Source organism: Thamnophis sirtalis, unplaced genomic scaffold (genome assembly GCF_051295495.1).
Source record: "Thamnophis sirtalis isolate CommonGarterSnake01/CBP01778 unplaced genomic scaffold, rThaSir2_p1.2 scaffold_9, whole genome shotgun sequence".
In the NCBI taxonomy this organism is placed as follows: Eukaryota; Metazoa; Chordata; class Lepidosauria; order Squamata; family Natricidae; genus Thamnophis; species Thamnophis sirtalis.
Genome location: NW_028261389.1, coordinates 30,374,080 through 30,386,545, shown reverse-complemented (window position 1 = coordinate 30,386,545; position 12,466 = coordinate 30,374,080). Strand labels below are relative to the sequence as shown.

Genomic DNA, 12,466 nt, shown 5'->3' with positions numbered 1-12,466 from the left:
GCTGGTTTAAGGGCAGTAGCTTTCAGTCAGACCTACCTAGATTTAGATTTGTTTATTTATAGGCCGCCCTTTTCCCTGAGGGGACTCAGGGCGGCTTACAATCAAAAAAAGGAAGGGGAGTGTGGGACAATACGAAAAAAGAAATGTGCACAAAATAAATTAGACAATAAAACTCAACATTCACTCAACATTCGGGAGGGGCGAAATAAAATTATCCCCAGGCCTGACGGGTTAGCCAGTTCTTGAGGGCTGTGCGGAAGGCCTGGACGGTGGTGAGGGTACGAATCTCCACGGGGAGATTGTTCCATAGTGTCGGAGCCGCAACAGAGAAGGCTCTCCTCCGAGTAGTCGCCAGTCGGCACTGACTGGCGGATGGAATACGGAGGAGGCCAACTCTATGCGATCTGATGGGACGCAGGGAGGTAATTGGCAGAAGGCGGTCTCTCAAATAGCCAGATCCACTACCATGGAGCGCTTTATAGGTGGTGAGTAGGACCTTGAAGTGCACCCGGAGACCAACAGGTAGCCAGTGCAGCTCACGGAGGAGGCTAAGGTTGTTGTAAGGATAAAAGGATTAAATGAGGGGATTTCCCCATGAGCTCCTGGAGAAATGGGGGATGAATGAATGCGTTTGCAACAGGCCTTAGAGCAGCCAAGCCAGGTTTTACATGCAAGATGGCCTCTCTTTTCATTTTCATTTCATTTTCATTTATACTTTATTTGTATGCCGCCCTTTTCCCTGAGGGGACTCAGGGCGGCTCACAATTGAATGGGGGGGGGGGGAGACAGACAAGTTACAAAACATAGAGTCATACACCGTTAAAAACACAACAGTCACACCATTCGAGTGGGGTTACAAGTCGTTAGCCCCAGGCCTGTTGGAACAGCCAGCTTTTAAGGGCTATGCGGAAGGTCTGGAGGGTGGTGAGGGTACGAATCTCCACGGGGAGTTCGTTCCAGAGGGTCGGAGCAGCCACCGAGAAGGCTCTCCTCCGGGTAGTTGCCAGTCGACATTGGCTGGCTGATGGAATTCGGAGGAGGCCTAATCTATGCGATCTTATTGGTCTAGAGGAGGTAATTGGCAGTAGGCGGTCTCTCAAGTACCCAGATCCAATACCATGAAGGGCTTTGTAGGTGACAACTAGCACCTTGAAGTGTACCCGGAGATCAACAGGCAGCCAGTGCAGCTCGCGGAGGATAGGTGTTACGTGGGTGAATCAAGGGGCACCCACTATCGCTTGCGCGGCCGCATTCTGGACCAGCTGAAGTCGCCGAATACTCTTCAAGGGCAGCCCCATGTAGAGCACGTTGCAGTATTCCAGCCTAGAGGTCACAAGGGCACGAGTGACTGTTGTGAGTGCCTCCCGGTTCAGGTAGGGACGCAACTGGTGCACCAGGTGAACCTGGGCAAATGCCCCCCTGGTCACAGCTGACAAATGATGTTCGAAGGTCAGCTGTGGGTCCAGGAGGACTCTTCTATGGTTGTTCTCAAAAGACCCCAATGTAAAACTTGCAGAACTGTAAATTAAATGGATTATTTCTTGAATGGCTTGGAAAGGGTTAGTAGATTGACTGGCTGGCTGTGAACCTGAGATTTGTATTGAAATGCTTTGGAAATTGGTAAGAGAAGGCTTCTTGCCATTACATTACTCTGGTTATTCAGTGTCATACAGTACAGGTAATCCTCAACTTACAACAGTTTGTTTAGTGACTATTTGAAATTACAAAGGCACTGAAAAAAGTGATTATGACTGTTTTTCACCCTTAGGACCATTGCAGTATCCCCATGGTCACATGATCAAAATTCAGATGCTTGGCAATTGATTCATAGTTATGATGGTTGTAGTGTCCCAGGGTCATGTGATCATTTTTTGCAACCTTTGGACAAGTCCGCGGAAAAGCTAGATTCACCTAACAACCATGTTACTAAGACTTAACAATTATGTTACTAACACTTACCGTGTTACTAACTTAACAATTTCAGTGATTCACTAAAAAACTGTGGCAAGGTCATAAAATGGAGCAAAACTCACTTAACAAATGATTTTATTTACCAACAGAAATGTTGGGCTTAATTTTGGTCGTAGATCAAGAACTAGCCACTTCCTAATAGAAATCTATTAATGTCCCAGCAAGAATGTGTTTCAGAAATCTTAGCCATTGGAAAAACCATATGATGAAATGAATCCAGTGGTTTGTCTTCTTTTCCCCCTGGGTTGTACCCAATGGGTGCCTGACACCCAAATGCCTCTGTACACAATGGACTGATGATAAGGTTTGATCGTTTAGGTATAAAGTATTAGCTCACCATGCTAATGGCTGGAAGCCACTGCCTTGTGAAGACAAGCAGCCAGATCTTTAAATGGAGGAATCCCCATTTTAGGTTACCTTGAGAAGTCCTCTGTCACTTGCTGACTGGTATAAGCCACATAAAAAAAACAAGACCTGCGGATGGGTGCTTTGGTTCTTTCCCCATTTTCTCAGAAAACAAAGGACATTTTAGTATTGTGTGAACTGCCCTGAAAAGCTTTCAGGTTGGAAAATGAGATTTTAAAAACCACATAAAGTAAGATTATGCATCTTTTCTCACACCAAGAGCAGCACTTTCCTTGGGGCCTGCTTCAAAAATCAGACAAGGTTGGGGAAAACAGACAGTAGAGCCGGTTAGGTGAAGAGATGAAGGTGTTGAGCTGAGATATGGGAGATCTGGATTCAAGCCAGCGGTGGACTGGAACTGGCTTGTACCAGCTTGCAGGAACCACTGGTTAAATTTTCAGAAACGGTGAGAGCAGAGCTGAGCTGTGACACCTAGAACGCTGATTTGGCACACTACTGATTCAAGCCCACTTTCCCACCAGATACTCATGGGTGACTTTGACCAGCCATTACTTTCAGCCCAATTTACTCTACAGAAAAAAATAAATAAAAAGGCAGTATGCCAGCTTCAGCTCCTAGAGGAAGGATAGGATATACATATAACAATTATGATTAAAACTTGATTTGATTTTTGGTGCCAAAATGATTGCCTGCTACCTTAAAGATTACAATTCTGTAACTTTTTGAAAGGTTTCTGGGGATTGTTTCAAAATTTTCAGGGGCTGCATGTAGCCTTGAGGCCACAAATTGTGCACAGTCATTTGAATTAATGCAGTGGTGGGATTCAAAAATTTTTACTACCGTTCTGTGGGCATGGCTTGGCTTGGTGGGCGTGGGACTGGAAGGATACTGCAAAATCCCCATCCCCTCCCCACCCTTGGGGGAAGGATACTGTAAAATCTCCATTTCCAACTCACTCTAGGGCCAGGATACTGTAAAATCCCCATTCCCTCCCCACCCCACTAACCTGCTTTCCAGCTCCATTTTCCTGTGCAGGGCAACAGAAGAAGACCCAGCTGATCAGCTGGGACTCCAATTAGCTGGGACTCAGTATGCAGCGAATAGATGGGGGCAGAGCCAGCAAGAGGTGATATTTGCCGGTTCTCCAAACTACTCAAAATTTCCACTACCAGTTCGCTAGAACCGGTCAGAACTGGCTTAATACCACCTTTGAACTAATGTAATAATTTAAATTTGGATGAATGAAAATCTCAGAACACTCCTGTTACAATTTTCAATGTAACAATTTTATTGATAAGATATCAGTAATTATCACCTTCACTTTTTTTAAATAACCACAAACATATAGGACATCATAAACAGAGGTGCCAAGAGGTCAGGGTTTCTTCTATTAGTTGGTAGGAGGTGATACACTGAAGAGGATAAAATGAGTAGGGAATCCTGTATGGAGCAAGCCACTCTTTTCATTGCCACATATGTGTATATAGAGTTCTATATTATACATCTTTATATATAATATATATATACTATAAACGGGCAGTAATGCAATAGATTAAGGATATACTCCTGAGTCAATGATTCTGGGGCAAAGAGATTGTCAGAACTATGTATTACATGATGTAAAATGAACTGGCCTATGATTTCTTACTCTCTTCCAGCTTAATTTCATACGATCACCAAAAGTGGTCTTTCTTTGCACCTGAAATCATGCTTGGGAATGTGCAGAGATCTAGCAGCATCAAATACCAAGAACCATTGTCCACTATTATTGAAAAACTAGGGAAAATACAAAGGTTAGAGAAACATTAGTTTGATTTCAGTATTCAATAATAAATAATTGGACTGGCTATCCATTCTTCCTTAGTTAGTTGCACATTGAAATGATAATGGTCTTCAGGTGAGATATGTATGCAAGTACTTATTTGCTGGCCACAAAAAAATTAAAGCCAACCTTTAGTCTACATACAGCTCTATAGCAATATAAGACAACTCACCTCAGTAAACAACCTACACTGTTGCCTAGCGATCTTCTTCATCTGGATGATGGATATTTACTTTGGGGGCTTTCAACCTCATCAGATAGATCAGATTAGGAAATCAATTTCACAGGAAGTCTAAAATTACTTTTATTGTGGTTGGCTATAATAACAGAATCTTGCAAGTCTGATTGTACTGCATACCTCCTCCTTCTTACACTCCAGTGAATTAGGGAGGCGTCTATCTGAGCCAAATACTATTTATTGTACTTTTAAGATACGCTTCACCCCTCATTGCTTTGGTAATGGAGCTTGCACATCTCTGTCAAGGTCATCTTTCTTTCTCTCTGCAATGGTTCAGAAGTTGTGCAGATATAAACAAAGATATCATTAAACAAGGAGATCCCTATATGCTGATCAATCTGTCAACATTTATGTGGCTTATATTCCCTCTGAACAATTAAAATCTGAGGAAGATAACAACTGATACTTCAGAAATATAATGCAATGTTTCGGGCCAACATTATATTTCCAAGCTGTTTCACATTAGGTCAAGCAGCCAAATTATACTAGAATTGCCCTACACGGAACACATTAGCGTAAAGGGCATATGTATGGTTCTAAAGAAGCAGAGCCATCTGCCAGGAAGCTAAGTTAAGTGACAACTCATTGAGCATGACCTCTATGCATAAGTGTTATCCATTCCTCACGCTTTATATGCAAACTAAGCTAAACACTGAGGTAATTCAGTTGCTTTATAATTCAGTATGAAATGGCTGCAATCTTGTGTCAGAAATTAATGCAAAGATTCCAGTGGTGTATCAAAGAGCAATCATCACAATGCTGAGTTCAGTGAGATAACAGTGAACTCTTCCAGAAAGCATATGTTGTTATGCCCCAATTGTGTGAATTGTTCTTGTTACTGGGCCTTTGTCAGGGAGGGTTACTATTTATTTTATGGTTATTGGTTGCCCGGAGTCGCATTTTTGCAAATTGGGCAGCCATGTAAATATTTAAATAAATAATATAGCTTCTGAGTAGCCAAAATTGATGATGGACTTTTTCTACAGAAAACCCTTTTATTGTTCAAATAAAAGGCTTGTATTATGTAGTAGCCAGTGTTACTGTTTGGGTATGTTCAATTAAATGGAATTAAAATTGGAAGTAAGCCAAACTGACATCTGATCCTCTTTGAATGAAACAGAAAATGTTTCAAAAAAGAACACAAAGAGAATCATTATTGAACTTTTTGTAAGAAAGAAGATTTAAGACAGACATTGCCCAGGCCCAGATCTAAGAGTATAATGTTTATTTTAAAGTGAAAGATTCAATACCCTTAACTGCAATCCTGGTTTGCAGGATGACAGAAATGAGCTAACATTTTTCACCATTGTCAGGTGTGCCACTTTTCTAGACTTTGTAATAGATAGTGAATGACTGAAGTAAGCTCCTATTTGGATCTAAAATTATGGGAAAGGAAAAATGACATGAATTAATGTCCATTACTACAAGAATTTAGCGTTCAGTTTGTAAATAGAGAATTTAACATAGCTTGGCCTAACCTACAAGCCAAAACCCACTTGTGGTTTTTGCTAGGTGAACTTGATGTGAATTCATGCAAGTGACATTCACAAAGCTTCGCAATTCTATACCACTAGATTTTCTAGGCTCCCACCCAATTCTATAATCAAGCATCCCTGGCTTGATTTAGTTAAGAACCCCCTCCTCCCCTTTCCCATATGCCTAAATATAAGGCTACTTCAATAACAGGCTTTGAAAGATAATTCCACCCCCCTCTCAAGCCTATACAATATTTCTTTCACCTGGAACCAGCAATAAGAGGACCAAGTTCTTTGTGCTTCAGTGTACAGATTAGGATACTCCAACCTTGGTAACTTTAAGACTTGTGGGCTTCAACTTCCAGAGTTGCTTCGCTGGCTGAGGAACTCTGGGAGTTGAAGTCCACAAGTCTTGAAGTTGCCAAGGTTGGAGACCCCTGCTACAGATGATCACATCCTCTTAATGCTGCCTAGTAGCCTAGCCCACTTCACAGTGTATTTCCAGAGAAAAATAGACAATAGAAAATATATTGAAGTCATTCTACATACAAAAACCATCATACAAGCCACACACAAGAGGAAGACCAAACACTATAGTGTGTGTTTCTTTTCATTTCATTGCTCTCTGCTTTCTGCTCTATGAATTAATTATCTAGAGATTTTTCCCCTTCTTTGTGCAAGAACTGCCTATTTATACCAACTTGATTTAATAAAAGAAGAAGATCAAAAGCCGCAATATCCACTGGGGAAAGAGGTCAATATCCGCAAGAAGGCAGGTGTAATGTTGGGATCCAGGTCTTATGCTTTTGTATGCCCACTGACTTTCTATATATAAAAAAATTGCAATACTGTGTCTGCCATCTTGCAAAATTTTGACACATCCCCTTGTGGATGCCCAGTCAAATGGCATTTGAAATGCTACATTGCCTTATTTTATACAATGGCCCTGATGATATACTGCTGTGATATTTAGGTTATCTGTAGATATATCAGAATAAGGGCAATTTGGAACATAATCTGAACTACAGCTCCTATCATTCACAGCCATCATGACAAAGATCCATCTTTGGCTCCCTGACATACAATTAAGAAAATATGATTTTGGAAAGTATTGAGACTGAATACTGCACCTTCACTTTTGGCTTAGTGTTTTATATTGCTTAGCAATAGGTTTATACCACTAAATGTTGTGATCTTTGTACACTTAAGGCAAACCTCTTAAATGAAAATAATTATATGGTTTCCTTTAGAGGAGAAATGGCCAGTAAAGCTTGCTGAATGAAGAGATGGTTAAGGAAAGACAGGCAGATATTTGTACTAGCAACTTGCAAATCGATAACTTTTGGAGATACTTTGGGTAACATACCACTAAGAGTAGATGAGCTTTTATACAAATGTTCTTGGTATACAACTCAATGGTATTTTCTTAGCGCTGACCACCATACACAATTTTAAAAGACAGAAGAATTCTGTTTTGTTACACTCTACACAAAATGTTAATGTTTTCTTGTAAGACATTATCATTTAATACAATGAATGTGGTTTCCAGACAACATTTGGTCCGAGCACTTTTTTTTAGAAATTCATGAATAAATATTTTTAAACTTCTAGACACAATTCGTGGGAGCAAGTCCCATTAAACGAGATGGAGTTTACTTCTGAATAATCCTTTGTCTGATTAAACTTGCATCACTTGTTCCTTATTTATCCTATTAATTGCTTGAATCATGAATATATGAATAGTATACATATATTATGCATCCATCATACTATTCCCTTTTGGGTTTAATCAACAAAATGAACAGTGCAGTAAAGAAGCAAGAAATAGTATACTGAAGAAAGTTAAGGCATGAGATAAGAAAAAGAAACTTCTCTCCTTAGGAGAATTTGAGTTTCATTTCACATGATTTTCTTGGTCTTCCCCTTCCTCTCAACACACCCTTTCTTCGTGTACTTAGTCTGCAAATCGATCTTCATTTTGCTCTTTTTATAGGACCAAACCATTTCAATATACTTCTTTTGTACAATACTGGTGACTCACTTTTATATTCAGTCCATATTCATTTTCTATCTCTTCATTCTTGACCATGCTTTACCTCATACATTTCTTAAGTAATTCATTTCCATTGCATTGAAGTTACTTTTATGTTTTATATCCTGACGTCCCTAACACTGTGTTCCATATAACATTCTGGGCAGAAGTATTCTGAGCTATTTTTGCTTATTTTTATGTCCATTCCTCAGGGGAGTTCCTCTACTCACTATAATTTTATATCAAGCATTGGCATTTCTCCAATTGGAAATCAGCTTTATTTTTTTTAAAAACCTGGAAAAGAGGATTGTCCATTGATACAGGTAATTTTGTTCAATGGTACTTGAATTACATCTCAATATGGTTGTGTTGTCACAGGATTTTCCAGACTGTTATTGGCATGCATTATTTTTTCAAACTGAATTGTGATTTGCACAATATAATCCTGATGACAATCTATTATCTATGAATTTGAAGGAAATTTCATGGTCATTATCCTGGGTTTAGAATGCTATATCATTCCTTGACAACTCATAATTTGCACACTTGTCTTCATAAACCACTTTTGGAGAAAAAAAATAATTGAATGAAATTATCAGTCATTTAGTTAGTTTAAATTTTGTGAATTGTGACTGGGTCTCTTCTCGTGTGCTGTTTTGTCAACTAAACAAAGCCAGTTCATCAAATTTGGTTTAGCCTATAGTAGAACGAACAGATGTGATGCTGTTGTAAACAGCTGCCTCATATTCAGAAACAAATGTAACCACTCTGTGTCTCATTTTTCAGCCTGTATTTAACATTTTGCTTTTTGAACTTGATCAGAGAATCATGTAATATGTCTCAATTCTCCAAAAAACCAATCGCAAGTGATCAAACATTGGAACAGTTTGTGGAGGAAACCATGTCTTATCAACCTGAAGCAGATAAAATGAAAATAAATAATAATAATAAGAGTGCACAAAACAAAACATTTTAGTATTTCATGAAAATCCAGGATATTTTTAAAGCTCCCAATTATATTGTAGATTCCACGTCCAATACTTTATGATTCCATTCTCACCTACCTGATATCCTTTTCTGCTTTCCATCTCTATATTTTCCTTGCTGCTATGTACAGCATTCACTTTTGCTTGCCCACTTTCACTACCCATTTATAGGATGCTCTACTCATCTGTCCAGTTCTTATTCTCATTTCTCAGCACTTAAATTTACACACTGGCATCTTAACTAGTATTCAATCACATCCCAGTGCTTACACTTTCCACCAACAGCATCTTGAGATTATTTCCCTCTTTAAGACAGCTTGAGCTTCCCATACAAAGAATCTATCACGGCAACGCAAACAATAAAATGTTTTGCAATGAGCAATCTAGTTATGATGGAGAATTCCAGGGGAGGAGGCATTTTCTGTAAAGAAGAAATAAAAAAAAAAGAGAACCTAGACGGCCAGAACTGGCCAAGAGTCACCTGTTGCTCTGGTCTGCTTTGCACGCTGACTTCTCAGTGGCAGAAGAGAGTGGGTAGAGGGAAGGGAAAGAGGAGGTCTCCAACAGCTTTCAGTAGTCTTGCGTTTGGTACCCTTGTGTCCCAGCATCAAAAGCATCTACGGAAGGAGGCTGCTGGTAGGCCGCCATGCTATCTGTGGTATCCTCATTTGTGTAGGGTGCATAAGGCATGCCGGCCTCCTGGCTTGGATCTGTGTAGTCCTGGGAGAAGAGTGCTGAATCCGCTCCAAGTTGATATCGCTGGAATGCCAGAAAAGCCTGGGCCACCTTTAAGGGAGGATATGATGGCATGGGGGAGATTTTGGAAAATGGGATGGAAAAACAAAACAAAAGAGAGAAACATACCAGGAAGAAACAAATAGACGCTGTGTTAGTAATGGTTAGTGCACAAGACATAAATTAGGGAAAAAGACATGTTGCAATTACTTAATTAAATGCAAATACATTCTAAAGACCAGATGATCTGGTACAGCTCACCAAGACAAGCGAGTTCAAGCAAGAAACTGCAGAGTAAGCAAGGGAAGAATAAACTTTTAGGAGAGATCCTATGGCTTATTTACTTGGATAAAAGACTGGTGAAAATAAAGCTACAGTAGAAGATATGGTTCTGGATTGCTTTTGTAGAGCATATCCAAACCCAATAAGGCCAGATCAAGTATGTGGAAGGCATTAGTCGGACCTCTTTCATATTCAATATTTCATATTTATATACCTGAGACAGGTAACAGAAGGATCATACAAGGCTATGCAGACAAGCTTTTCAATGCTGACTGGGCTACGGAGGTAGAGTTTGAAACAATATTAGCTTTCCAGGGATATCTCATATCCATGCAACTCCCCCTCTATTAGTTTTGGAGATTTATGGAAGTTGTCAGGTAGAAATAAAGGCGAACCATATTTTCAAGATTAATCAAAGTAGTGGTTATAAGAGGTCCAGCTCCATCATAATCTCTTGTTTGTGAAATAATCTTTAGTAAACAACATTGAAGAAAGAGTGTGGGAAGCTGTTGCAGTTTCTAAACTGCCTTCTGATACCATCAACATGTAGGTTATACAACAGAAGAGCAAGTTGTGGCAATATGAGCGTGAGCAGAAATAGAAAATACATTTTGTCATTAGTGTTAAAATTGTTAACCAAGTGAACCAAAGAGGCACAATGGTGTTATCTAGAACTGAGGGTAGAAAAAGAAGCAAAAGAAAAGAAATTGAATAGGACATATTCTACTTTCAACTATTTGAGGCTTCAAAAGAAGACAACCTCAAATATTTCCTTAAGTATCTCAAAGTTTCTAGAATTTTCTTTCTTCTCCAAAACATGCTGTTTTATTTCCTGGACCTGCCCCATTTTATCCTTTTTTTCTTCCTTCCTTGCACTTTAAGCATCAGAAATATTTGCTCTAAACATTTTCTCTCTGATATGTCAATTTAGGGTTTAGGGGAGAACTGGTGAAGAATTAGGAAACAGTGTGCTGTATTCTTCCTGAAAAGTAATTTCTCCAAGTCTGCGAAAGGCCAGAAAAGTCAGGAAGCTCTGTAGGAAAAGAATAGGATGGACAAAGGGCATTAGACAAGATGTGAATCCTTATTGAAATTAAAGATAACATGGGAAAAACAGCTGGCTGTCTTAACTTCCATTTAGCAGAAGAGAAATCTGCTAAGTGGTGATATTTATAATAAAGGACTTCATTTGACAGCAAATGTCTCCTGTAGATAGTTTTTTTTTCCTGTTTGGACCAGAAAAGGACTCAATCCATCCCAAGATTAAAAGCTGTCAATGATGGGGTCCTTGGTGCCCTGTGACCATGGTGGTACTCTGAGCCATCAAGCTCAGAGAGCATCAAGGATTCCACAATTCAACTCTTGAGCTACAAATATCCTTTTCTATCAGTGCTGCCAATGATAAAAGCAATAAGTAGCACTGGGTGTGGTAACCTCAGCCCTCCAGGACAGCATCCCCAGATAAAACCATTGAGATTTTCCAACAAAATGGCCAGATTTAAATGGCAGAATTTCAGAATGCTTGGGAAGATTAGTGAGGGGGGAGGGAGCAGTTTGCTTCTCCCAGTCTTTCCATTCCCACCCTAATGCCCACAAAAATGTTTTGATGGAAATTATATGACAGAATCACTGTGCAACTTTCAACATCCCTCCAAAAGACTGGGAAGAAAAGGCATGGCCCCTCATTTAGGAGTGGCAGTGTAACATTTAAATAGCATCTGGGAGAAAACAAATACCAAAACCCAGGGGGAAAGAGAAAGAATTTTGTAAAATGCCAAAAAACTAAAATAAAAATTGACTACATCAACAAATATAGGAATTTCTTTTAGATAAAATCATATTCTGTACTATTCTGGGTTGTCTCTCAGCCTTTCATTTTTTATTTTTCTTTTGGAGTTCTCTTCTAAAGGAAAAATTGATTATATTTAAATATAGATAAAAATAAACAGTAGAGAATTCTCTTCTTCTCTATGAAAAGCAATAATCTTGTATGGTAATAATTTTCTTGCAATTCTTCCAAATTCTCACCATGTGACAATAGATAAGGCAAATATGCCATGTGATAATATATCTCCAAAATGTAATATGTATCAGGCCAGTAATCAGTGTCAATTGTAATACACTCTGCACTTTTTGTTCCTTCCATTATCAGAGGCAGAATATTATTTTGTAATCCACCAGTCAAACTGTGGGTAATTTTAAATTTAAAATTTAAATTTAAAGACATTAAATGAATATTTAAAGATGGACAAAATATGACGTATTCTCATTCACATTGTAGAAATGGCAAGTCTAGTTTGCTTTAGTTATTATATCTAACTATTCCAGCAATGATTTTATTTATCTAAAAATTTCTACATTGCTTCTCATATTTATAGACGGAAAAAATGTAGTCCTAAGTCAATGAATTAGTTACTGTATCATCAAATTTGGTGATTTTCTTTTTTAAAAGATGCTAGTGTCAAATGAAATAAGCATTACTTTCTTAAGTAGCCAATGAGAACCTTTAAAATGTTTTGAAAATGGCAATTAAAGCCATGAAAGGATGTCCAAAACTGA

The 12,466-nt window shown here is 38.8% G+C and overlaps 1 protein-coding gene across 2 annotated transcripts in view; it reads right to left on the bottom strand.

Annotated features, from left to right (window-relative positions):
- Window positions 1–3,601: 3,601 nt before the first annotated feature.
- Window positions 3,602–12,466, bottom strand: part of SYNGR1 (synaptogyrin 1) — a 29,434-nt gene continuing 20,569 nt past the window's right edge. The window contains exon 4 of one of the 2 annotated variants that reach the window (XM_014069862.2): window positions 3,602–9,676. In XM_014069862.2, the coding sequence (XP_013925337.1) occupies window positions 9,461–9,676 (216 nt within the window). In that variant the 3' untranslated portion in view covers window positions 3,602–9,460. Of the gene's footprint in view, window positions 10,941–12,466 lie in introns of both variants that reach the window. The other variant, XM_014069863.2, reaches the window with a different exon arrangement.